At 48.1% G+C, this 27732-nt stretch overlaps 1 protein-coding gene across 1 annotated transcript; it reads left to right on the top strand.

Annotated features, from left to right (window-relative positions):
• Nucleotides 1–1980: 1980 nt before the first annotated feature.
• Nucleotides 1981–27618, top strand: TRIB2 (tribbles pseudokinase 2). Its single transcript, XM_032172238.2, has 3 exons — nucleotides 1981–3646; nucleotides 8329–8621; nucleotides 25406–27618. The coding sequence occupies exons 1-3, from the start codon at nucleotides 3377–3379 to the stop codon at nucleotides 25872–25874; spliced, it is 1032 nt and encodes a 343-aa protein (XP_032028129.1). The 5' UTR covers nucleotides 1981–3376; the 3' UTR covers nucleotides 25875–27618.
• Nucleotides 27619–27732: the final 114 nt, after the last annotated feature.

Here is a 27732-nt window from a genome sequence, read left to right on the forward strand (position 1 = left end):
CAGGAAAAGTCATTCCCTCCTCCACGCTCCCTTGAGGCCTTGATATTCTAATTGCCACATTGTTACACAATGACATTATTTGTTTCCCAGTCTTTCTGCAGGGCTAGACCCTGCGCTCTTGGGTGGCAGAGACCAGATCTTACTCATATTGGATCCCTAACACTCAGAACAGAGCCCGGCTTATAGTAAGCCTTCATAGATTTCCTGGAATTGAAAATATAATTCTAAAGCAACCACATGAGGTGAGCAGGGCGGGTATTATGCTTCTCATCTTACAGATGAAGAAACAGGGACCTAGGGAGAAAAAACAAGGTCTTCACCCAATTTCCATTTGAAATCAGAGGCCCAGCCGGGGATAGCACACAGGTCTCCCAATCCCTAATTATTACAAAGCTCTCTTGGCCACTACATAGAGGAGGCTAGGCACCTCTCTTTCTGACTCAACAGCAGAGGTTGCTTCGAGACTGTTCCTAACACAGGCCAAGTGTCTTCCTGGGGTAAGACTGGATTAGGGGACCCTGCTCGGTCAGTGGTCCTGGTGATCGCCTAGGGAAATAGATCTATTCTCCTGGGATCTGGGATTGAATCCTCGGCAGGTTTGTGGCGAGCAGGATGGTGAGAGGTGCTGGAAGGCACGGGGCCACTTCTTAACCTTCCTTTTAACTCTGTGCTGCTGGGTGGCAGCTTTATAGTCAGTGTCCTCTCCATCCCTGGCCACATTCCCAGGACTCCTGATCATTAGAGTGGCTGTTGTCCCAAGTGGACATGATTATAAATAGCTCCCTTCTTTTACTGAAAGTGTCCTACAGTGGACAATAAATAATTTAGTCCCCTCTCCAGTGGAAAATACACTACACGCATGCAAAAGCTCAGAGAGCTCCAGGAGTCGTCCCAACTCCCCTTTCTCAGTTCCTTGGGATTTTTTTTTTTTTTTTAAATTTGTCCTCTACTAGATCGCTTCTCATTCACCAGGATATCTTAGATCAAGGGTGGCCTTTGAAGCCTCTGCCTGAGTTCAAGCCCCTTTCCTCCTGTGTTCCTGTCGAAGTCCGCGGACTGGAATCTCCCAAGGAAGTTAAGAATAATTCGGGGGATGGCGAAGGGGGGGGTGGGGTGGGGCGTGAAACTGCAGCCTTCACCTGGCTAACAGAAGAGGACTCAGGATGCCCAGCACCCTGGATGGGACCCAACAGCGCTCCCTGGAGGTGTGGGTGCAAGGTTTTGTCTAGCTTGGCCTCCAAGGTCCTCCAGGCAATGCCCTGGGAAGGGAAGAATTAGTGATTAAATTTGACCTGAGTCAAAAGATGCCTTCAGTTCCTCTTCTGCTGAAAATACTAGAAATACAAGCCCACGATGTGGGGATCGGGGGTAAGCGGTGACACCAACTAAAGGAAGCAATGGATTTCCTTTTAAATGGAGAGGAGGATGTCGGAGAGATACCATGAAACGAATTCTCGAAACTCCAGGCAGCAATACCGATGCAAGCACATTCTTCCAAAACAGAGCTCCTCGTTCAGGGCCACATCTGAGCCTGGGGGCCCAATGCTCACAGCGTGCCTGGCTTTCTGGGGAAAAGCGCCAGGAGCATGAACGAGCTACGAAGTGCTGGAGCGGGCGCTGCGGGAGCAGCGTGTGGGGAATCGCTCGGGAGTCGCTGCTGGTAACCCCGGCCCAGCCGCCCGCAGCGGGGCGCGCAGCCGAGACCCAGCGTGCTGCGCCCGGGGCCCCGGGCCGGCCGCGGAAGGATATTTCACTTTGTTTACCTCCCCGTCCGGACGAGGGAGCTGCGAGGCCGGGGCTGGCGCCCCCGGCACGGAGCTGCAATGGCAGCGGCGCGGGGAGCCGCCCGAGGACTGGCAGCGGCGGGGCTGATTGATGGGCGCCCGGCGCAATGAGGGGGGCCCGGGCGGGGGCGGGGCGGGGCCGGCTCTGGGCTGAGCCAGTCGCGGGGGCGGCGGGGGGGGCGGAGGCTCCGTGGAAATGTGTCGGTGACATTGAATGGGGAGACCGAGCGCGAGCGAGGCGCGCGCGCGCACACGCGCACACACGGCCCCGCTCGCTCCGAGATCCCCGGCCACGTAAGTAACTATTAATACCGCCTCGCCGGGGGATGCGGGCGTGCTGAGCGCGGGGATTGGCCTCGGGCACCGTCGGCCGTCCCCTTTAATTTTTAAATACACGGTCCCCTCTTTTCTCTGAGGGGGCAAGCAAGAAATCAAAGAAGGAGGAGACAAGCCGTCAATTTTTCTCCAAAACAAACCCCACCGGGCAATTTGGTCTCGGGGTAGGGGGAGACGGGGTGATTGCAAATTATTCCAGGAAGAGATCCAGTTCTCCAGCGGGAAAGGGGCAAAGGAACGCCGCGCGTTGGAAAGGCCAGGGACGCAGCTCCCTTTGCAGCGCCCGCAGGAGCCCCGCAAGCTCGTGCCGGCGAAATCGGAGACCGCCGATCTGTCCTCGTTCTCTCCTGCACGTCTGGCTGCATTCGGAGGAAGACCCGGGGCGCGAGCGAGCGGCGACAGCATGAGCCTGTGCTGACCTCCGCGCGGCGGGCCGAGCCCAGGGCTTTGTCGCCGTACCTGCGCCCAGCCCGCGCCGCAACTCTGTGCCCAGCTTTTGCAATCTTTTGTTGGCAGCGCTGACCGCTCCAAGTTAAATGCTCCCTTGCAATTTTTCTTTTTTTTGTTTGTTTGTTTAATTTTTGGAGAGCTCGCGATCTTGGAAAAGCCTCAGACGCCATCTACAGTTAAAACGTAGGTAACTGCCCTCTCCTGCACCCCCCCTTACACGCCCCCCACCCTTTCCACCAAAAAAAGGGGGTGCAGCGCGGATTCTGGCTGCCGTGCGTCGCCAGCCGGTAGACCCGTGCTTGTTTCCTTTCTCTTTTTGTTTGGCTTCTAATGCGTTGGGACTGAGCCGCCGCCGTGAGCGCCCCGAAGACTGCACAAACTACCGCGGGCTCCTCCGCCCCGTCTGCGATTCGGAAGCCGGCTTGGGGGTCGCATCGGGAGCCCTGGCGCTGCAGCTCCGCACCTTAGCAGCCCGGGTACTCATCCAGATCCACGCCGGGGACACACACACACAGAGTAACTAAAAGTGCGGCGATTCTGCACATCGCCGACTGCTTGGGGTAACAAAAGGACCCGACTTGCCTGCCGACCGAGGACCCCCGGGAGCCGGGCTCAGAGCAGACGAGGTATCCGGCGGCGCCCATTTGGGGGCTTCTAACTCTTTCTCCACGCAGCCCTTCTCCTGTCCCCTCCCCTCTCGCTCCCTTTTAAAATCAGTGGCACCGAGGCGCCTGCAGCCGCACTCGCCAGCGACTCATCTCTCCAGCGGGTTTTTTTTTTGTTTGTCGTGTGCGATCCTCACACTCATGAACATACACAGGTCTACCCCCATCACAATAGCGAGATATGGGAGATCGCGGAACAAAACCCAGGATTTCGAAGAGTTGTCGTCTATAAGGTCCGCGGAGCCCAGCCAGAGTTTCAGCCCGAACCTCGGCTCCCCGAGCCCGCCCGAGACTCCGAACTTGTCGCATTGCGTTTCTTGTATCGGGAAATACTTATTGTTGGAACCTCTGGAGGGAGACCACGTTTTTCGTGCCGTGCATCTGCACAGCGGAGAGGAGCTGGTGTGCAAGGTAAAGGGCCGGGGGGTTGCTTTTTGCCTTTGGAAGGGGCCCAAGGGAGCGGGAGGGCGCCAGGCCCTCGAGTCTGGGAGAGGGAGATTCGCGGGATAATTACCGTGGCCTTATTAAATGGGTTTATTTATTTATTTGCTCAGGTTCGATAAGTTGCGAAGTTTTTAGACCGTTTCAGACAATGGGGCGGGCTGCAGTGGGGGCGTTTCGGGGAGAGCCCGGGGAGGGGAGGGCGGCGGGACTGCGCGGGGGCCGCGGACACGCGTGCACCGAAGGCTCCAGGAGCTCTCTGCGCGAGGCCGGGTCCCGCTGCCCGGGGGGGATTTCTTCCTGTGTCTAGCACCCTCCCCTTCCAACAAGGATTAGGGAATCCCCCGGTAATTTTAAGACTGATGACTTTGTTCCTTTCGCAGCCATTGTTCTTAGCAGCGGGCAGGTGTTAAACCTTTGTTCCGAAGGTGCCCTTTAAAACAGACACACAAAGGTGCCCCCTCTGGCTGAGCCCAGGGGCCCAGCGCAGGGAAGGAGTTTACAAAGACCTTTCTTCTGCCTGGAGCCTTGAAAGGAGGGTTGGGGTGGAAATCAAAGCCGGGGCACTTTCTGCTGAATAGTGAATGCTTTGGGTCCTTCTCTCTGGTCTTGGTCTCTCTCCCCATCTCTAGACTTCCCTGCCTGCTCATGCCCCCTCTTCCGTTCCCCCCTGAACACACACCTTTGCCTATAACGTTAAGAGGCTCCCGTTTGGAGCCCTAGGGATCGGCAGTGGTAATACCACTGCGATGGACACTTCGGTTTCCTTTTTTGTCTTTAACCCTGAACAGTGACTGGTTTATGTATATGTGTGTCTGTTTATCTTTGTGTGCACCCACCGGGCCCCAGACAAGTGGATGAGGGGCGAAATAGTTGCAAAAAAGAAAATACAATAGAGCATACTACTACCCAGAATTGGACATAGATCAAGGATTCATTGTCACTTAATTTTAGATTTGCTGGTTTTTTTTTTTTTTTTTTGAGGGGGTAAGGGGAGAGTGGGGGACCCATTCTGCCTTTGAAATGGTCACTGGGCACGGTTGTGCTGCAAATAACACATCGCGCTTTTGCCATTCACCACAGACTACTTTGTGGACTTGCCTTATTTCATAGTGGACTGGAGTATTTCATTGCAAAATTTGGGTTTAGTGGAGATCTCCAGTCAGTTTTGCGATTGTTCAGCCCTTAGGCGGAAATCGGAGACTCTTTAAATGTTGCCCTTTGCTTGTACTGAGCATTTGGTATTTTGCATCTTCTCTAAGTTATTGAAACCCAGAGTAACTGTGCCCGGTTAACCAAAATTCAGTAGCTGGATTGAATTCTCAGAAGTCTGCAAGGTTGCACAATAGGATAGTCATCCTTTGAAATGAATGAATTCCACAGAACTGCCACTCTTGTATGAAATATGCACAATCACCCAGCAGTGAATATTTTCATTCCTTTTGCTCAACTTCAGTACAGGGTTTTAATATTTTTCAAAGACTGGAGATGCTTTTAAGTATAGGGACTCTGCAGCCAAATTCTGCAGGGGCATCTGGCTGTTACTTCTTTGTTTAAAATCAGAGGTGACTCTGGCCTCTGCTCATTCTTTCTCCAGATTTTGCAAGACATATTTCACTTTGGGCTGACCTTACGGTGTCATTTGCAGACTTGCGCTCTGGCCTCAAATTGGACTTAATCTGCTGGTTTAGTTATTGCAAAGATTGAATCAGCCCCTCACCAATTACAGTGTGGCTGCAAGTGGATTTAAGTGCAGTATCATTGTTCTGCTTGACAGAGGTCATTGCTTTAAGACACAGCAGCTTCTGTTTTCCTGACTTTTTACCATGGATGATGTGGGTGACTTCTTATGCAAGCATAGTTGTGTATCTAAGAAGCTCCAAGAGAGTTTTATAAGGCTGCTTCTCTGAACTGCCCTGAGAGATATATATACTGTGGTGTCTTAGCTTACTTTAAGGCTCAGTGAAATCTACACATTGAATCCAGTTCCTTTTGATGTCTTAGAATAGAAGGTTCATGTTTCCTAGCTGTGTGTTGACCAATGAAAAAATTCTTTGCAAAAACAGATCAAATGTAAAGATGCTGTTTATTATAGGGGACTGCGCAGAGAATTCCACAGGACACTATTTGGAGGAATACAGATTCCAGAGTCATTTAAACAAAATAATCAAGGCTGCTTATTGTCTCCATGTGCCTACTTTTGCTAGATGAATGAAGGCGCTTTAAGGAGTCTTTAACTGTATGTTTTCATGGAGATACTGGTAGCTACTGTGCAGATTGACATAATTACTATCTTGGCAGAATGGATACTTTTTTTTTTTGCAAATGTTATTAATGATGGCCTAATCTTACTGCCTTATCTGAACTGTCACATTACATAACCAAGGCTCCAAATTAAATATGTAAAGAAGCTGGCACCAGGCTTGTGGCTTGATTTTGCACGTGAAGATGATGGTTTAAATACCAGTCCAAGCCCCTAAATGCCCCTGATAGCTACTAATAAAAGTTTGGCTCCTTCTCATGTGGGAAAACATAAGTACTTATTTTATTTTTCGTACTCTGTCCACCATCTTGGAATTTGGTCTCTTCTACAAAAGGTATGGCTACATTTGAAGCTGCCACAAATATGTTAGTTTTTTAAAAAATTCTGTCTCCAGTTTTTCAGCAGTGGAGCAGAATAATAGGCTAAAAGTGCTGAGCAAAAGTCACCTTTTATGTTTTTGTAAATGCACCTGGAAACAGGAAGTAGATTATAAATAATCATAACTCTGTGAGCACTGGCGACAGAAGCTGCAACCTGGTATTTCAGAACACATCATCTTCATTATATAATGCAGTGTTTACGTTAGCCACTGCAAAGCTTATTACTCCTTGAAATTTTTGAGGCTTCCCTGGGTTTCTGTTGCCTGCAGTCAAGGTGATAAAGTTGATTCAAGCATTTCAGATTCCTAATTGAACAGGCCTCTTAGGTCACTGCTCTTGGGTCATCATTTGACAGTATCAGTGTGTGATTTGTGGTCTCTGGAGATGTTGAAGTATTCTTTCTTAAATTCTAGGTTATAGTGGCAGCAGCTGTGCCGCTTTTCTGAGATGCCTCATTATGGTTCATTCACAACATTACTGTTAACTTTGCTTCCTTGGCCGGGGTAGCAGCAACTCTCTTGAGGTTTTACATCCCTGTTTGACTCACAGATTTTGTTTCAATTTTTTGAAGCTTAGAGCAACTTAACTCATGGATTCTTAAATAGCAGTCTGTGGCCTTGGATGGGCTTCAGAAAGCCCGTGAATCCCCTTAAAATGAATCCGGTATTGCGCATGCATTTGAGAATGGGCATTGTCAGCTAAGAGGGAACAGAGCTTTTATCTGATTTTATGTGACATCAGGACCCAAAAAAAGGTTAACACTGTTCTAAATCAACACCTTCATTTTATGAAGAGGAGGGAGGTCCAGTCACCCTAAGCTCTTTATCCATCTCATCCAGATTATTGGTGGCAGGGCCAGGATTAGTGCTTCAAGGTTGCCGACTTCCAGTCCAGCATATTTCCTACCACACTGCAAAATGATGATCAAAGAAAGTATGCTCTGACTAGTGAAAAAGCGATGTAGGCAGCTAAATGATTGTGAACTGATAGCATGCAGTGTATTGTTAGGGCGTTCCTGCCTTAGATGCTTTCCAGCGAAGCTCACCCACGCATGCCCCTGGCTCACACACACACTGAATAGATTCATCTTACCCACATCCCAGGCAGATAGAAAAACCACATTCCAGACCCAGGGACTTGTATTCCTGATTTAGTGGAGGTCTTGAAATGAATGAAAGCGCTTTTTATATAACCTCAAAAATTCTCTGTAGTGTTAATTTCTGTTAGGTCTGTTTCAAAAGGTATTGATGGTGCCTTTTCTTTTTAAGCAACCCCACAATGAGTTGGCATTTCACAGGCTAATTTTGATTCATAGAAAATCATTGCATAACTGGTTCATTGAGTTAGATATCTGTGGAGGGAAGAGAGGAAGAAGCAATGCTGCTTCCCTATTCAGAAGGATTGTATCGTATTCCTACCTCTGCCACTGGGGGCTCGAGTTTTGGCTCATTCTCTGAGCCTCAGTTTCCATATCTGTAAAATGAAAGTATTGAATTGGAGACCATTAGGCAAAAGCTAGCTATTTATTCTCTTAGTTGCTCATGTGTTGTATAATGCCTGTTTATGTGCATTTCTTTTCTTTTTTTATTTTTGAAGGTAAATAAAGTGTTGTTGATGTCATTTGAGGTGGATCACTTTCTCTCCAATTTTGCCTTAGTTCTATAAACACACAATTGGGCTAGAGACAAAAATAATGAAAATTATTATTTGTGTACTGTATTACATTTTGCGAAGCACTATCACCTTCATTGTCTCATATAATCCTCCCAACACTGTGAGTCAAGTATCAGTTTCCCATGTTAGACCTAAAGATTTGGAGGCTCCGAGAGGTTAAGTGACTTGTTCAGTGCCACACAGCTGGTAAGAGGCAGAGCCAATGTGGTCTGGGTCCAAGTTCAGCATATTTTCTGTCATCTCAAAAGCCCATGCCTGTGGGAGGTGCAGCATTCTGTGTTTTGGTTGTACAAGAGGCACCTCTGACTTTGGTCTTACTGTTAATCCTGTCGTAGGTGTTTGATATCAGCTGCTACCAGGAATCCCTGGCACCGTGCTTTTGCCTGTCTGCTCACAGTAACATCAACCAAATCACTGAAATTATCCTGGGTGAGACCAAAGCCTATGTGTTCTTTGAGCGAAGCTATGGGGACATGCATTCCTTCGTCCGCACCTGCAAGAAGCTGAGAGAGGAGGAGGCAGCCAGACTGTTCTACCAGATTGCCTCGGCAGTGGCCCACTGCCATGATGGGGGGCTGGTGCTGCGGGACCTCAAGCTGCGGAAATTCATCTTTAAGGACGAAGAGAGGTAGGTCTCATTCCTGTCCAGACCTGGGTACTGTGATGGACTGCTCCTAACAACAGCTTCCTAGAAAAGTCTCGAATGGACATTTTTTTACTGTCTGTAGTCCAGATGAGGGGAAGGAATCTTAGGAGGGCAAAAGGAAGTGAATATTGCAATTTTGAAGTGTTTTGGGAAAACAAATAGCTACTATTCTAAAGGTGTCATCCGGTGCTCAAAGGACAGGTACCAGGATATTCTGTGACCCAGTGAATACGTATGATTGGGTGTCTTGAATTCCGAAGGTGGCTGCAAACCTCTGTGACATTTTCAATGCCAGTAAAGGCAGGGCCTTGAAAATTCTACCTGCAGAACACTCAGCACCCAGAATCAGTCATTTATAATTCATTCATCCATGCACTCATTCAGTAGCTCTTACCTAAGCTTCTATTAGGTATTAGTCACGATTCTCAGTACTATTAATATCTAGATGAATTAGATAGCCAACTGACCTACAGAGGAAATGCTACCAGCTCAGAATAGAGGTCCGTGCTGGGTGGGATGAGAACTGGGGTGGTGGGGACATGTCAGTTCTCCCTAGGACTTGGAGAGTCAAGGAAGGTTTTATAGGAGGGGTGATTTTGGAGCCAAGACTCGAAAGATGACTGTATTTCAGGAAATGTGGGAAAGACCGCATTCCAGGTGAGGAAACTGCTGATGCAAATGCATGGCACTGCAGAGGTCTTGGTTATTTGAGGAGACAGCTGGGCAGGATGCAGGCAACTGGGTTATGCCATTAACTCATTACCTTCTATTTAGCAGACCCCGCTGGGGCCCTGCTTTCTCTCCCAGCCGATTTTGATTATAAGAACCCCTTAAAGCCCTTTTTTTTCTTTTTAAGAATATGAGTTTAGAGTGACAGAGGCAACAAATCTATATTCATTGCTCACCGTAGTTCCTGAATGAGGCTCCACATAACGTGGAGACCAGCTCATATTTTGATCTTTGCTTGTGAATGCCTTTACCTTTATTAACAAACTGAGAAGGGGCAGCTGTTGGAAGATCTAGAGTGTGGAGCCACACTTACCTTTTCTCTTCCGCTCAGATGCCTCTGCCCGTGGAGCCTGGAGATGTTTCCCCTGGTTTTGCCTTTGATACCCTCTGTGATCGTGGATTGGTCCTCTGTCTGTTTCCACCTTCCCTCTACCAGCCTCATATTTCTCCTTCTGTTACCTTCTGTATGCTGTATTGGCTCTAAGGTCTTTTCAATTAATAATAAATTGGCGTATGTGCTTCTTTGAATATTCTCATTTAGAAGATGAATATATGTTAACCCCCAACAACACTGACAAAGGTATTCTCTCTACCCTTCTATGTTCCACCTTTCTTGGAGATTTAATAACTGCACCTACAAAAATAAGAGGTCATATTTGTTTACCTCTTACCATAAGGTTAAAGTTTAACTTAATTCTCTCTCCCTATTGGAGAAGTGAGTATCATCATGTCCATTGTATAGATGAGAGCTCCAAAGTGCAACGTGGTGAAGTTCCGAAGTGACGGACAGGAAAGAGCAGAAGTAAGGCCACATTCACTAGTAAGCCAGCTCTCAAGAAATTCATTTGTCTGCCAGAGGGCATGGGGACAGCAAATGCCCTCTGTCGCAGGGATCTGTGTTTTTAAGTGGTCGTCTTTGATTGTGTTTCCATAGGGAGGAACTCTCGGGCACCACCGAGTAGAAAGAATGGCCTGTTCAGGGATAGGACCCCCATAGTGAATACGTTTGTGCAAATGAGTAGAGCAGGGTGGAGGTCCCCAAGTCATAGAACATGGGAACAGAAGTGGACCCGGAGGTTGCATAGTCTGTGTGGCACGCTCTTGGTTTGCTGCCAGGAGGCAGAACTCCAGAGGTGAGAGCACACCCCAGTGCGCACAGCTAGCTAGGAGCCAGTGAAGCACAGCCAGACCTCACCTGGGCTGTGGCGGGCTTTTACTCCCACCCAGCCTTTGCTTCTCCTTTATGAGTGTGTCGTCACACAGCCAAAATCCTTGATGTCCCAGGACCCAGGGAAGAAGCTTCCACCCTCAGGAGTGTGTGCCTCTGACATTCCGTCTGGAAGTTATGTTTGACTTTTGTGAACGAGCATGACCCTGTCCGGAGATAACCAGAAAGGAGTATCCAGTGTGAATGTGAAACCAAAACAATTGCCTGGAGTAAACATGTCAAAGCAAAATCCTTTTTCATTTTAAGAGCATTTTCCAAGGTAAAAAGAGAATGTAAGGGACTGTAGGGAGATGGCCTATATAGTCCCTACAGCATGGTGTAGCCCCACAGCATGGTGGCATGTGTGATAGCCCCTTTGGCCATGCAGCCGTGTTGCCCCATGGGCCAGCCTTGTGGCTTATGCCCTGTAGGACCTTGGAGAAAATGATAACTCCTCCATCTGATCAGTGAGGTTACTTGGCCTCATGGCAGGGTCACCTTGCTTGCTTAATGTTGCACAGCCAGTCTGAGGGTGCAGCCAGCCTAGAAATCCTGTCATTTCATCCAGAGCTCTTCTTCCAGCCCAAGTCACGTGGAGGTCCCAGTGGGCTTGCCTTTCAGGAACATGACAAGTGTCTGTCCGGGCAGCTCTGAGAAGGTCACTTCTGTTTTCAAGGACATTTTGAATGTTCTCAGAGTAGCTGATTGATTGATAAAGAGCTTTTTTGTTTTTCTAAAATCCAACTATCAACTTTTTGTGAAAGGGGAATCATGCCTAGTCACCTTTGTCTTCTTGTTGTTTTGTATTTTAACCTCTGGATTCCAGAATGTGAAACTTCTGCTTTTTGTTCCACAATGTATTTCTCCTTCTCTGACTCCTGGCAGCATTAAGCTTCATGGCAGAGTCTCTTTTATTTGGCCTGCATGGTGGTCTACATGGAGCACATCGCCAGCACTTCCTGAGGGAAGAGTGTGAGGCCAAGTGTCAGGGGCCCAGGACCTCGTTGGCTCCATGCTTGCTGCTGGGAACTCTCATCTTCCATGCTAATTGCATCACTTTTAGTTGAGCTAAAGCTTCCTTCTCCCTCAACAACATCGAAAGTGTAAGGAAGCAATGGGTTAAATTTTAAAGGCTTTTGGAAAGCTAAACCATGGAGTTAATGTCTGTTTTCTAACCTTTTGGGCATTGGTCCCACGGTGAAAAAGCAAAGAAGCAAATTTGGGAAGTGCTGCTTTATTCATCTTCTGACCATCACACACCTCAGTCTTCTTCTCAGTGATGTGCTTCTTGAACTCTGGTGATCTGGAAAGCAGTTGAAAGTGCAGGCTTTACTTATGAAATTGGCTGAGGCCCACCTGGTGCAGAACAAGACCTGCCTATGGGCTGACTCCTCCTGCCTAAAGTTCCGATTGTGTGCCATCTGGGACTCTGCATCCATGGCCATCCATGGAAACGTTCTTAGTGGAACGCCTCCAGTCCAGTCCCCCACTGGTAGCTTTGCAGGCAGACACGGATGACGCCCAGCGTTATGTTTGGACCTGATGCCAGCATGCCTTGTGCTGCTGGGTAGAAATGGCAGTAGCTCAGAGTCTTCTGTTTCCATTTTACTTTGATTTGAGTTTTACGTTTAACTTCTGGCTCTTCTTAGCTACCTGATCTTGGATAAGTCATTGAATGTTTCTAAGCTGCGGTTCCTCAAAGCAGAAATAACAATGGCATTCCTGTCGGGCAGTTGTGAGGGTTAAATGAGACGATTCTGTGACTCACCGGGCAGGGCAGGCACTCATGAAGGGACAGCTGTTCCTAGAGTCATTGATGAAATAGTACCATCATGGGAGAGCAGTTCCCAGGACTCTGTGGGTTCTTGAAGAATTAAGTCGCTCACTTGGGCAGCCTATTCGGTGAAGACTGGCACCCTTGTGATATAGGGGTTCAGATTTAGGCCACATCCTCCTCTCTGTTTGGTTTAATTATAATCATTAAGTTAGTGCCAAAGGTCAAGTGCATCTGGTCTGGAACCTGAGGCTCAGAAAGGCCAGATTGACCATCTGTGCACTGGAGTAGGTGGCCGCAGGCACATGTAGGGAGTGGAGGATGGTACCCCACCGTGCCTGAATCAGCTTCTGTGTTGCAGGCCTTGGACTGCTGCTTCTCCTTCGTTCCCAGGGATGTTTGTGCAGGGCAGAGCCTGGTTCTTTTTGTTTATACTGCTGAAAAGGAAAACCTCAGGGCCCAGAGGCATTGAGCAGCATTTTGAGGAAGTGAATCTCCAATCCCAGTTGAACTCACCTGGCCACACCCTGTGCATCCACAGTTCGTGTAGTAAAATCTCAGATGGTCTGTGTGTGGTAGCGGCCACCCTGCCAGTTAGGGCTCAGAATCTGTTAGAAGGCAGTACCCACATCCCCAAAGTGCGTGCCCTGTGCACTCCGCCTCCCCGTCTCTGTTGTGGCATTGGGGTGACCTGCTTGATCAGTCTATTCTTAAAGCCCCATGTTTCAAGCCCCTCCAATTCCATTTTAATTCATGGGAAGGCCTGAGCTTGGGAGAAGTCCTGTTGCTTCTATATAGAGTCACAGCTGCTGTCTGGATTCCAATCCCTGTTCTTGCACTTGTTAGGAAAGGACCTTGAGAAATTACCTAAGCTTTGTGCCCAGACTGCCTCGTCTGCAAAGTGGAAATAACAACAAGGCTTCCGTCATGGAATTAAATGTATTAATACAAGGGAGCCCAATGCCTAGCACTCAGTCAGCCATCAGCAGACGGGAGCTCCTACCTAGCACACAGTCAGCCATCAGCAGATGGGAGCTCCTGCTGATGGAAGCCTCCTCTGCACTCAGTGTCGCTCTGTGGTCACAGGGCCAGTTCCCTGGCTCACTCAAGATGCGAAGAGCCCTTTGAGCAGGTGCACCCTTACGCTGCTCAAGGAAGGTGGGTGGGGCCTTGTTCCCACAGCACTTCCTGTTTGCTTTTGTCCATTGGATTTCTGTCTGGGTTCAAGGCTTCCTGCCATCCCTCTACCACTCTGCCTCCAGTCTCAGTTCAGTGTTGACATTTCCTTGCACAGAAGGACCCCATGTGAACTGAGAAACATGCCTCTTTACATGTTTCTTCTTTGGGTAGAAGATCTTTATCTCTTGATGTGACAGGTTTCATTTCCTCCGCTTTGTGGAAGCCAGTCAGTACCTGCTTCTGCAGGGTGGAAGCTGCGACTCTTTGCAGGAACTCAGTGGCCCAGGGGCTTTCGGTACAATAAACGCCACCTGCCCAGATTCACAGACCTGTGCCTCCCTGTGGGGTGGAGGCCTTTCTCCTTCCCCCACCAACAGAGGTCAAGGCACTCTTTCTCAGCTCTTAGTATCTTTATTGGCTCTAACTTTAGATCTTCAAGTTGCACCCGCCTCCATTGAGGTCTCAGTATCTAACAGAGTACAGAGGGCAGGCATCGAAGACCTGGAGACCAGACTCAGCTTTTCTTTCATTAAAAGCTGTGTACATTTTTTCAAGTTGTAGGCGCTTTGTATTTTGGGAAAATACCTTTCGTTTTTGCTTTGAAGGAAACGGAGCTCCTGGAATTCCCTTATTTATGAGAAACCCCTTTATGTACTGGAGGTATTGCCAACCCTTGGGGAAGGCTGGCGAGCCTCCTGTTCCCCAGGGTGGATCAGTGATCTCTCTCCCATAGCACTCCCTTTCCTCATCAGAGCTCATCTCCTACTGTATTCTGATGGTCCGTGTGTGCATCTGTAGACTGTCCTTGTCCCCTGCTCGGAGCTTCCTGGGGACATAGGCTGTCTCATGTTCACTGCTCCCGGAACAGGTTGGGCCTTGCTATTTGTTGACGGAATGTCTCCGTTTTTGAGTGGGAGCAGCTCAGATTGGATTCTAATGACAGAAAGAGAGAGGCAGGGGTAAGTAGAGTATTGGCGTCTAGGTCATTGCCTGGAATCAATGGGAGCCCAGAAAACTTATACATCCCCTATGGAGACACCTTTTCAAAGAGAGCTATTTTCAAAGTTTCCCATCAAGTGAGAAATTTACCCATCATTTCCCTTTTAATTTAATGATTTATGCAGAAGTGACATTTATTTAAGACATTGTTTTCAGTGTCTATGGCAGGCTGTAATTTTATTCATGAAGGGCTTTTCTAATCACAGTTAGAGAGGGGAGAGCTTCCTCCAGGTTCCATGCTTATAAGTAGACTAAATAGTAGGTATTCTTCAGCAGGATTTCTTGCTGGGCTCCTTACTGCTTGTACTTAGTAACTAGTTGATGGGCTAGTGTGGGTCCTCAAGCAAACCGAGCAGAGGCACAGTGGTCACATTTTTTTATTACTCCATTTAGCCCTATGGTCTTAGCCTGCCTTCTCTGAAATCATGAGAAGAGACAATGTATTAATGTGTTAAGTGCCCGGCACAGTGCCTGGTGCACTGTAGCTACTTGAATACATAGCCATCATTATTGCTATTGGGCACCCTCTGATGTCATTGAGCCTCATAACCCAACGGCCAGGAGATTCAATTATTTATTTAACAAATATCTATAGAGCACCTATTATGTGCCAGGCACTATTCTTGGTGCTGGGGACACTACAGAGTCCAGTGAGAGAGAAACCCTGTTCTCATGAGACCTACATTTCGATGAAATAATATCTAGGGCCCACCATGTGTTTTACCCATAACATGTGATTCACAAATTTAATTCTAATTAGCCACCATATTTAAATTAATCAATTTAAACCCAATGAGTAAGATACTCTTATTTTCACCGTTTTACAGATAAGAAAATTGATCCTCAGAGTCTAATGGCCAACCAGTGGCAGACCTGGGGTTGGTACCCAGGCCCCTGGCTCCAGAGCCCAAGCTCTCAAATACTAGGTTGTCTCCAGGAAGTAGACAACAGGTAAAATACCGTCCCTTATGCCCAACCCTGAGAAAGAATTTTCTCACGCAGTTAGGCAACAGGTGTGCACCAGGAGGACCTGACTAGCCAGGGTCAAAACTCGGCTCACAACTCGGTTTTCCTGAGCAGTCATGGACTGGGCCACCAATGAGCCAACCCTGCGGGCAGTCCTCTGTCCTGTTGTTCCATTCTGTGTTTTTTTTTTTTTTCCCCCCCAGGGAACTATACAATGGACTTCATTTCTTTTTCTATCCCCCATGCCTAGCACTGGACTTAGCAGTACTTAGGAATGTGTGACCGTTGATGCCATGGATATACAAATGGTCCCTTATGTCCCAGTGGCATGAATATCATAAGAGAAATCTACTAGCCATATAGACAGTGGAAGGGAGTGGATGGAAACTCATTTTCAATGTTTTTTTCTACTCAATACTCTTGGGAGTTTCTCTAAATCATGGAACTGAGTCCAGCCTATTTGAAATTTCTTTGGAATCTAGACATTGTACTGCCAAAGAAGAGTCTTGCCTAGACGCCCTGAACTCCAGATAGAATGTTGGAGTTGGGGGATCTTAGATACGGGAGTCATTCTATCTCGCAAACATTTATTAAGCACCTACTCTGTCCTACAGCACTAGGTGTTGATGGTACAGGAATCAGTACAAGAGAGTCCTTGTCTAATGGACGTAATCATTATTCAGTAGTTATTTAGCTGTAAGCATTATTTAACAGTTCCAGCAGTGGAGTACAGTGTGGAGAATGGTCGCCTCCGGGAGGTGATGAGCTCCTGTACGAGGTTGGCTTGAGTGCTATAGTAGAGATGGGGAGGTCCCAGAAGGCACGAGTCAAGCCAGAGGCACAAAGAACCATGTGTAGGGAGGGCTGTGCTGCTGGAGGGTCCCCTGTGCCAGGACAGAGATGAGGCTGAGTCCAGGGCCTGAAAGACACACCCCTCACCTCCAACTTGACGTGAAGCCCAGAAGGAACCATTGAAAGGTTTTTCTGGATGGCAGGGACAGGTTTGTGATTCTGGAAGTATATGTGAAGGATGGACTGGGTAATAGCAGCCGGGCATGGGTTCCAGGAAGAAGTGGCTCAAACTGAAACTGTGGCAGTGGGATTGAAGAGGTGGGGGCAACAAGTGGGGGTTTAAACCCGACCCTTTTATCTTTACAAAAAATGAGGAGAGTGTGCTTACTTAAGGTCCCAAATGTGTTAGTGGCACAGCCAAGAGCAGGACCCAGGTTTTTTGACTTGATCTCATTCATTACGTGACTAAGCACACATCTCCACAAGCCTGTGTGGGGCTCCCTGTCAAGTGCAGTGTCCCCATCTGGCCCTGCGAGTGGGTGCAGAGATGCACTCACAGGCCTCCCTGAGCTCTGTGAACTCCCACCCCACACCTGGAACAAGACTGGGAAAATTCTGGACCCTGAAGCACTCCTAAGCCACCGGGCAGGGCAGCAACACCACCTCTGGGTGCCTCTGGCCAGCACTGAGCCTGCGGAAGCTTTGCGGAGAGGCCAATCCACTGATATGGGGGAGGAGGGATTCTTCAGGAGCCATGGCTGAATGTCTCAATGCACGGAGTGAATGGAGTATTGCTGAGGAATTCCTGTCAGCGTGGCATCCTCTTTCTTGGGTTTCCCTTTCTGTTCCTATGGCGACAGGATGGACTTCCTCTGCGAAGCCCCGGCGGCCTGCAGGCTGTGCTTGTGTGGTGTCTGCATGGGGGCGTGGGAAGGTGTTCGGGTACAGTGAGACTCCCCTGTTCATCCAGGCACCATGGATGGGAGTCAAGGGCAGGAATGTGCACCTGCATGCGGACAGGGCAGGGGTTCTGTCGTGGCTGGGTAGATGGCACTGCAGAAAACACCTGAGTAGTTGAGTCAGATTGGGTTTCCCATCCCAACTGTGCTATTTCCAAACAAGTTCCTTCATCTGTCTAAGCTGCTGTAGTCTCCTGCATCAAATCAGTGTGAGCACACTCACCTTCCAGATTGTGTGGTGTTGTATATATATATATAGACATCTCTCCCTCCACCGCGATGCCCCGAGATGCTTCTCCTGTGGCTCACCTGTTGCTCTCCCTGCTAATTTGTGGGCCACTTGAGGTAGGAGTTGGGGTGGTTGTTCACTGACTCTACAAGACCTGGTGCAGAGGTGACTCTCAGAGGTGACTGTCGGAAAAGTCTGTGCATACATGAACCAGAATTAAATGAACGACAATTTATTTGGCATCGTTTAGTGGCCTGTGAAGTTCTAATGCAGCTGCCAGGCCGGCATGATGGTGCCAATGGTGCCAGGTGGTCCTTCCCAGGCCCTTGGTAGCAGTCGCCCCTGGTAGGACCCTGGCTTTCACAGCTGGACTGGCTGCCCAGAGTACTTTTTCAGTAACAGTCAGGGCAAGGTCAGATCTGGCAGCAGCTGACCTTTTCACTTGACCCTTAAGCCTATCTGGACCGCCTGACCGGACGGCCTTCAGTGACTTCTCTGGATTTCATTGACCTTAGGCCACCGGACTTCCCATCCCTGCCAGGCCCACTTTGTCTGGCTGAACTCCCAGCTCAGCCCCACCCTGGCCCACCCTGTCCTGATCTCTTCCTACCGAGAGCCCACGGTGCTGTTTAAAGATTGAAAAACATGGTGTGATTTGCTTGTGAAGACTATTTTTGATCTTGTGGATCAAGCACTAAACTTGGAGTTAAAAACTGGGGTTTGAATCCCAGCTCTGCTACTGGCTTGTGAGGTGGCCTTGGACAGGTCACATCTGCTTTCTGTTACCTCAGTTTCTTCATCCAGTAAATGGGCAGGTGTAGCCACCTGTATCTACCTCATGAGCTATAGCAGTTAGCTATGAATGGGACGGTTTTGTACCAGATCTAGTGCTGAATAAACTGCACCAGATTTGTCTCCATCATCTCAGGGTCTCCCTTTAAAAGTTTTTCTTTCTTTGGCCCTAAGTAAATCCGTGATTTTAGTACCAGAATGTATTTTGGAAAGGACAACGGCATTAGAGTCCAGACGTAGATTCAGAGCTCAGCTTCTTCAGTTTCTCTGTGTATGGCCTAGGGCATTTAATTCCCTGTGCCTCAGCTTCCTTATTTGTTAGGAAGCATGCGTATATCATACTTGTCTTTTACTTTGTTATGAGAAATAAGGATGCAAGCTGTAATAATCTCAGCATCTTACAGATGCTTCACACATAGTTTCTATTATTGTTACTATCATTATTACTGGGCTATCATACGGTGTGTTGTAATCACTAGAGCTTAAGAATTAAAGGAAACTTTAACATCTGGAATTCTGAAGCTAGACGAGCCCTTTTCAGGCCCTGTAGCTATTTGTTCTTATTTTACAGAAGGGAAACTGAGGCCGAAAGAACCAGGGGCCACACTGGTAGTTCAACTTAGTGGCCCAAGGGAGCTCTGGAGCCTGTGCTGAGAGTGGATGGGGGTGGGGGGAGAATCGGGGCTTTCAGTGCCGACCTGTGCTGCTCCACAGATGCTGGGAGAGGAACCACACCCTGCTGGTTTTGGCTTCCTCACCTGGCACCGGGATCCGGTGACACAAGGCCTGGCACTGGGCTGGGCCGTCATTGAGTACACAGGCTGCCCACGTGTAAGCCTTGTTCATTCAGCAGGTTGAGAGCAAAGCAGGCTGTTCTCTTCCTATGCCAGGCACAGTTTGCAAAAGGCCTGCAGGGATCCAGCTTCTCTGGCCAAACCAATCCTGCCCCAGGCTGGTGGCTGGCAGGGAGATGTCTCTTCCCCTGAGAAGTTACTGGAGATAACCATTGTCATTTACAGCGTTTTAGTCACAAAAATTGCCACCACCCTCCACCCCTTGTCTCTTTGGGGAATGTTTATTCTTCTCAGACTATCTCTGGTACCACCACTTCCAGGAAGCATATCCTGATTACTGTAGTCAGAACTGAATAAAGTAAGGGGACTGGGCTGGGCACAGAGCTGGGGAAAAGCATTCCAGCCCGGGGGAGGAACAAGTGCAAAAGACCCAGGAAGGAATGAGAATTCACATCTACCGCTGTATGCTGGGGACTTGCATTTCATGCTTCCTTACCTGTCTTCTCCACTAGGCTTTTGAGTTGAGGGTAGGTGCAAAGGTTCATTCTTAATAATAAGATCGATAATTATTGTTGCCACCAGTTTTTTGCAGATCTACCATGCTAGGCTCTTCAGTAGGTACCGTACTTGCATTATTACAGTTAATTCTCACAAAAACTGAGAAGGTGGGTGTTACTTATCATGTCTGTCTCCCCAGTGCCTAGTTGGGGAACTCAAGCAGAGTAAATGCTCGGTAAATGTCTTTTATATGCCTGCATGACTAGTGGGACATTTGAATTACTAGGTCCACAGATGCTTCTGTTGGTTTTTATGGAAATCAACTCCTTTGCCTGGAAAATTCATAATGCCCAGACTGTGAGGGGACGTGAGCCATTGCAAGACTCTTCATTCATTTCTGCTCCCGTTTCTGACATGTGCTAGAGCCCCAACAGGGACTCCCCATACACATTCTTGAGACTCGTGACTGGCAGCCCTGTTTCCCAGAGGAGGGAGCCAAGACCCAAAGACCTTCGGCAGCCTCCCCGCAGTTACACAGCAATTCCACAGTGACCAGAGCTGACACTCACCCCTGCCCGTGGGACCTCCCTCCATTCCTCTCGCGTGGTATGCATCCTGGAAGGTCCTCGCTGAAAGACGTCATCCAGACCAGTTGCCTCGACCCTTGCCTAGAAGTGATGTAAACAAGTTCATAGTGTTCTGAGAAGGAAGCAAGGTCAAAAGAATGACCTACCAAGGCCAGCAAGCCTGCATCTCCTCCCCATCCTTTCTCCCGGCTTCTCTTTTCTTTTGCCCCTCTCCTGCCTGGGATGCAGATTCTCCCCTAGAGAAAGAGCAGGCTCCTGCTCCAAGGACTGGCTGTCCCCTGACACTGAGGAAGCACATGTGCTGCGTGCCTTGATGGAACCTAGTGAACTGAGCAACCCTGGTGTGGTTTCCTCCGCCAGCTGCTTAAGTAGGTGGGGTCAGGCCTAAGAAAGGCGAGCACCCAGCCACTGCCTCGCCTTGCCAGCCATAGGAGCCTACTCAGGCTCTCTGAGTGTTAGGCTCATTGTCCATGAGAAAAGGAATCATAGTACCTGCCTTGGAAATGGATCTCCTAAACTTTAAAGAGACTATACATGTAAGTGCCTCGCATGCATTAGGTACATAGATGACATCTGACATTTGGTACCTTGTAATTTTCAAGGCCTGATCTTGAACCAGGTCTCTGTGCCTCAGGACACTGCTTTGCTCTCTGACCTGGGCTGGTTTTTGTGGTTGTCCTTCTGCAGCATGTGCTGAACCAAATGTGACAAGCAGATCTGGGCCCTCCCCACTAAAATTTCAGCCTCTGAAGGAAAGGAGCATGAAGTGTTGAATAGATGAGCTTAGGGGCAGCTGGTATTTGGCAGCATGTGGGATGGTCTTTTCATTTTCTCAAATTCTTGAAGTATTGGGCCTAGATTGTGTGCGCTCATGTTGAGGTAGGAAAGGTGAAAGGTGAACTCCAGCTTGGGGGAAGGCCAGTGTTAGTGGACAGAGTGGAGGCCTTAACCATTTTCTGAGGCTTCCAGAAAGAGGGGTTAGGATGCTTTGAATGTGGGGACACCTGGGGGCAGAAGGAGGTGAAGGAGAAAGTCAGAATCTAAAATTGTGACCTGGAAGGGGATAGGAATGGAAAAGGGCCTCGGATTTGGTCAGAGATGCGACAAAAGTGAGCTGACACAGTCGGGGAAGCACAGTTCGGGTGGGGAGACACTGTGGCGAAGGCCTCAGAAGGACTGGGGCCAAGCAGGGCATGTGAGGAACAGCAAACAGGCTGGGATGGAGTGAGAGGGAGTGTGGCCCAAGAGATGGTCGAGAGTCCCTTGCACGAAAAGCTTGAGGTGGTGAGCTCTGCACCCTGCCAAGGCTGGGCCAGAAGAAATTCAAGTCCCTGTAGTCATATCTCCCTCTCACCTTTACTGACAGATGCCTGATATCCCCACCCCCTTATCACTATGGGAGATTCTTCGATGCTGTCATTTACAAAGCCCATCCTCTGTAGAGCTCTCATTGACTGCCACTAAACCCTGGCCAGGTAGGGAGAGCACCGGCCCTTGTTCCTTTCCTAGTGAACGCACTGAAGCTCCCCCTGGGGTCCACAGCAGGACTGTCCCTGTCATTGATGGATTGCGTATCTGCTCTGTGCCAGGTACTCGTCTAGGTACTCAAGGTACAGCAGCAAACTTAAGAAGTATTGTTCTCTACGTGCAAAATGACGTCAGCCACATGCCCATGGGCTCTTGGAGGTGAGAAGTGAGGTGATCATCCCGAAATGATCACCATAATGATACATAGTAAATCATGAAATGTAAATGTACAATATCTCCCATGCTGAAAAGAGGAGTAGGGCGTGCTTCACAATGTAGGATGGACAGGATCAAGTTTAATAACCTTCATTTGAGCAGAGACAAGACAAAAGTGAGCTGTCACACAGTTGGGGAAGCACAATTAGGGCAAGGGGACACTGTGGCAAAGGCCTCAGAAGGACTGGAGCCAAGCAGGGCATGTGAGGAACAGCAAACAGGCTGGGATGCAGAGAGGGAGAGTGTGGCCCAAGAGATGGTCGAGAGTCCCTGGGGGTCATCCTGAAGCCGTGACCAAGCCCTAGGCCTCCACCTGGATGAGCTGCATCACCACTGCAGGTTTGGGGCAGAGGAACCTGGGCAAAACCTGGGTCCTTTGATACCAAGATCCATGTTTGTTCCACTGGACCGCCCCTCGTCCCACAGATGGGAGAGCTTGTTTTTCTTCTTACTATTATTTCCACGGTTGTAATTCTTTCCATAGCTATTCTGCTGCTAAAACAGTGAAATTGGAGATGAGGAGTCTGGCTTGCGCTGGGTGAGAATGGGGTAGAGGAAGCTGTGGAGAGAACTCACCGTGCCTGTGATTCGAGATCCCCGCCTTCCTCCTCCTTTCCTCTGCCCCTTGGGTTTCACCTTTTCACCTCCATCACATCTCGACAGCTAGTAAGTCTCGTGGGTCAGCTCCACCCGCCACCTTAGATTAGGAAACCCAAAAGGACAAAAGAGATTTGTTTTTAATCAGCTCCATTCCAGATTAGCACATATAGATCCTTCCTGTTTTTGTAGAACATTAGCTGTAGGTGCCGAAGAGTATGTGTTCTATAGATTATAATAGAATGTGAGTGAGCACATAAAAAAGGGAGAGATGGGTGTTACAGAATCCCAGAATGATAAAACTGTCAGAGACTTTAAGACTGCCTTGTCCAGATGTTTGCATGACAGTGTCAATGTACTTAATGCCAATGAAGTACACTTAAAAATGGTTTAAGATGGTACATGTTATGTTGTTTCTATTTTACCACATAATTTTTTTTTAAAGACTTCCTTGTCTAGTGCTCCTCTTTAGGTCTGAAAAACAGAGAAGTTGAGTGACTCAGCCATAGCCACACAGCAGGTGAGAGACAGAGCCTAGCCTGGAAACTGCCTTCCTAGCTCTTAGCCCAGTGCCTTTTCCCATGACCACAACTATTGTTTGTTCGTTGGTGGAAATTAATACGGAACGTAGTCACTCCTTGAGCTTTGAACTCCTGTAATCCAAATATGAGGTCTTAGAGTCAACCTAGGATTTCACCAAACCTTTTGCTGTGGAGAACTCCCAGCAGCAATCTTTTGGTTAATTTGAACCTTGCCTCCCTTCTATGGCTCTTAGTGGCTGTGGTGATCACGCTGAAAGGCTAAGACCTTCAGGCAGACGGAGGAAGAGAAACAGCAGGAGATGGACTTCAGTCACAAGCTCTGACTTGTGACCCAATGTGGTTTTTCTTATTCAATGCTTACTTGAGCTCTTTTTGCACTTCGGGGCAAACAGGGCAGATGCTTGCACGTGCACTTACATGTGCGCTTTTGAGATGAAGGAAATACGAGATGTGAGTGAGACAGCTCTTGTAGATGCTGTCTTAATCCTAACTGCAAGTCCTCCCCATCCCTCCTCACCTTCTCTGCAAGCCTTTAGGGGTGTGATGATGGGATAGATTAACGGAGTTTATGAGAACCAAGGACTACCTACAACTCTGTGAGGCAGTGCCCTAGCGAGGAGAGTCGGAGGAAGATTTCAATTTCAAGCACGGGAAGGTAGCAGTTCCTAACTTTCCACTCAGAGAACAGTAGGGCAGGAAAACAGAAATTCTTGGGAGGCCCTTGAGCTAAGGAGAGGAGGCTGGTCTAGGAGCTTGGGGCGCTGGGTGGAGGAAGCTCTCAGTGACTTTCACCATAGCCTTGAACAAGTCACCGCACATCTCGGCCCTCACAGTAGATTAGGTATAGTTAATGATAAGAATTCAATTCTCTTCCAAAAGTATTTCCTGAGCACTTAATTTATGTTATACGCAACGATGACATCAGATCTTACTGTGTAAGGATGCGTGCTGGGTTCCAGGGAGTTTAATGCAAGATTTCTTTACCTCTTTTCTTGAGCATACCCTGGAGAGTCCTACTTTCCTGTCAGTAACCACGATGGACCTTAAATGGCAGGGAAAGACTGGGGGTAGGATGCCTAGTTTGAGAAGGATCTTGGGCTCATGGTTCTGTTCACACACACCCTATGCGCACAGACACGTGGGAAATTGGAATCACAGATGTGCACAGGCAGAAGATGTGGGTGACCTTCGTCAGATGTTAGAACCTGGTCAAGGACAAGGCCTTGGGAGTATGAGGGGCAGGACAGAAGACAAAGGCAGCAGGAAATCTGGGAAAGAAGATGGTTTTGTTTTTCTTTTTTTGAGACAGAGTCTCACTCTGTCACCCAGGCTGGAATGCAGTAGTGCGATCTCAGCTCACTGCAACCTCCGCCTCCTGGGTTCAAACGATTCTCCTGCCTCAGCCTCCTGAGTAGCTGGGATTACAGGTGTGCACCACCATGCATGGCTAATTTTTGTATTTTTAGTAGAGATGAGGTTTCACCATGTTGGCCAGTCTGGTCTTGAACTCCCGGCCTCAGGTGATCCACCTGCCTTGGACTCCCAAAGTGCTGGGATTACAGGTTTGAGACACTGGGCCCAGCCAGGGAAAGAAGATAGTTTTGATATGAGAGTGTCAGCCTCAGAAGGACCAGGTGATAGGAGTCCACTCCTGCTTGAGCATTCCCTGTTTCCTGCCTGGTCCTAAAGAGAGGCACCTGGTATAGCAGAAAGAGCAGCAGCATCAACTTAGGAAGATGTGGGATCAAGTCTTCTCCATTTCCCAGCTAACAGGTTTGGGGAAGTTACTCGAACTCTCTGAGTCTCATCTGTAAATGGGATATTCTCATCTGTAAAATGGGATATTAATATCCTACATGTCTAATACAAAGGGCTGTAGTGAGGCCAAAATGCAAGTAAGGTGAAAGGTCTTTGTGGACTGTGTTCTGTCATGTTAGTTACAAGTCTGCCAAAAGTTGTAGACAAAACTGTGGGCTTCCTGGTTGGTTAGATCTCGGTTTGAATTGTGTGGTGCCCTATCATTATGCAAATGTAACTTTGAGAAAGCTACTTAATCTCTTGTTCCCTCATCACAGGGGTGATGATAATGTGATTCATGGTTCGCTAAGGTGCTCAAGGTTTGAGCTCCCCAGTGGATTATCAGCTGCATGAAAAGACCTTGTCAGTCTTGTTCACCCATGTGGGTGTCCTCAGCCCTGGAATAGTAGCTGGCAGCTAGAAGGTGCTCAGTGAGTAATGTTTGGCTGGTCAGATGAATGCATGAATGAATGAATGTGAATGAGGAATCTTTGGAAACACTATAGTCCGGTATGTTATGATGCTGGTGGTAACGTGTCTCCGAGCACCCTTAGGAGCTTATGTTTTCCTCCTTTCTTGCAGGACTCGGGTCAAGCTGGAAAGCCTGGAAGACGCCTACATTCTGCGGGGAGATGATGATTCCCTCTCCGACAAGCATGGCTGCCCGGCTTACGTAAGCCCAGAGATCTTGAACACCAGTGGCAGCTACTCGGGCAAAGCGGCCGACGTGTGGAGCCTGGGGGTGATGCTGTACACCATGTTGGTGGGGCGGTACCCTTTCCATGACATTGAACCCAGCTCCCTCTTCAGCAAGATCCGGCGTGGCCAGTTCAACATTCCAGAGACTCTGTCGCCCAAGGCCAAGTGCCTCATCCGAAGCATTCTGCGGCGGGAGCCCTCAGAGCGGCTGACCTCGCAGGAAATTCTGGACCATCCTTGGTTTTCTACAGATTTTAGCGTCTCGAATTCAGGATATGGTGCTAAGGAAGTGTCTGACCAGCTGGTGCCGGACGTCAACATGGAAGAGAACTTGGACCCTTTCTTTAACTGAGCTCATGCCCCACAGAGACTTAGCAGGTACCAGGAGTGAGCGAGGGCAGCGGAAAGGAGTTCTTCCAGGGGACACGAATTGCCTGGCTGAGTAGCAAGAAAGACACTCACACTCTTAAGTTTCTTGGTTCAGAGCAGGAAAACCTTCAAGGAGCTGACTGACCATGTAGCGTGGGGGCAAGAAGTGTGGGATGCGGATTGGGGTGAGATGAATGGGAGCCCGCTGGAGCTTGTCTTCCCTAACATAGCCTGGGAGACCACCCCTTGCCACTTGGGCCACTTCCGCCTACCCCACTTTTCATTTTGTTCCAAAATAGTTGCAGATCCTGACAGAATCAAAACTTTCTGCCTCAAACACACATCCTGGCATCGCACTGTTAGCATTTAACTTCTTGTTAGGATTCAGGGAAGGAACAGTTGGCCAAGAATTTTTTTTTCTTTTAAACAAGCCAACCACCTAGCTGGTAATTAATGAGGTTCACTTAAAAAAAAAATTCGGTGCACACAGACTGACATGAAACCTGGGTGCTACACTAAAAGAAAACAAAAGTCCAGTTTGTGTCTCTTAATCGCTCACTTCAACTCATTTCTTCTAAATAAACTATTTAATATCCTGGTCAGGAAATGACATGTTAATGCTTTGCTCCCTGAAGGGGAAAAAAATCTGTCCTTTAACAAGCTATTCTGTTTTGTGTCAATTGGTTCGTGGCAGGAAGCTATTAGAAGTCAAACGTCCAGATGCATTACTGCTATCTTAGTTTAAAGGGGGAAAGAAACGGGAAGAAGAAAGGAAAAGAGAAATCCAACTCCTTTTTCATGTTTTGCTTTTGAACAATGAGGGTTTGTGTGACAGGCATTCCTCTTTGCTGAGATGATAGCAATGGCCTGAGATTTTAGCAAGCTCCTGGCGTCTGACGCTTTTGCAGTACTCTGATCGCAACTAAGCATTTGTCTTTGTTTTATTAGAAACTAGTGAAACAAAGCAGGTTGTCCCACATGTATAAAATACAGGGCAGCTATTTAGTTTTCTTTACGGAGAATGATCCTTTTGGCTTGTAAGGCCCTCTGGTTTGGACAAAAACCCTCAGTAGAGACAAGCGGGAAGGATAATTAGCTGAAAGCTATGATGATATAAATAAAAACAGCTCTCTATCCCAATACGCACCTTTGTATCTTCAAGAACTCTTCTATTTATTAAGGAAAATGTCACATTGTGATGTATTAAGCCAGTACTTCAATTACGGGTTGACTTGGGATGACATATTACATGCTGTAGTTAACATAATTTTTTTTCCTTGTTTGAGTATTTCTGTCTCTGAAATAACCTTTTACTTGGCTTTTCTAGATAGCTTTATTTGATTTCGAGTGGCAAAATGTTTTTTATTACGGCTTTTCTATTGCTGTATGATACAGAACTCTTTTGGCATAAATATTTGTGTTCCCAGTACCTCACTTGTTCGGATTTGACTGCCTGTATATGTTTTGTGAAATGGTCCTGTTTTTGGGTAGGTGACACGTGGACTCTAGTATGTAAATGTTACTTGAATCTGTGCTTCATAATAGTGTGTGGCATGTATGTGCAGACTCTTGGATGCTTTATGCCTGCGCAGCAGGAGCCCTGTCCTCACGTTCCTAGGAGGGCGGCTTCACCCTTCGTAACCAGGAGACAAGGCGGCCATGGATTTGCCCTTGATTCTATTTTGCTGATGGAAGATATAAAGGAGAGGAGGTTTTTTTTTTTAACATTCTGAAGATGGTGCTGTGTCAAGAAGGACCTTTTTTTTCTTCCCTCTCCCCTATTTTTTAAGTACCTTGGAGGAGGAGAGATTGGTGACGTGCATGGTGGGGATCTATGGCCT

Source organism: Hylobates moloch, unplaced genomic scaffold (genome assembly GCF_009828535.3).
Source record: "Hylobates moloch isolate HMO894 unplaced genomic scaffold, HMol_V3 SCAFFOLD_13, whole genome shotgun sequence".
Taxonomy (NCBI): domain Eukaryota; kingdom Metazoa; phylum Chordata; class Mammalia; order Primates; family Hylobatidae; genus Hylobates; species Hylobates moloch.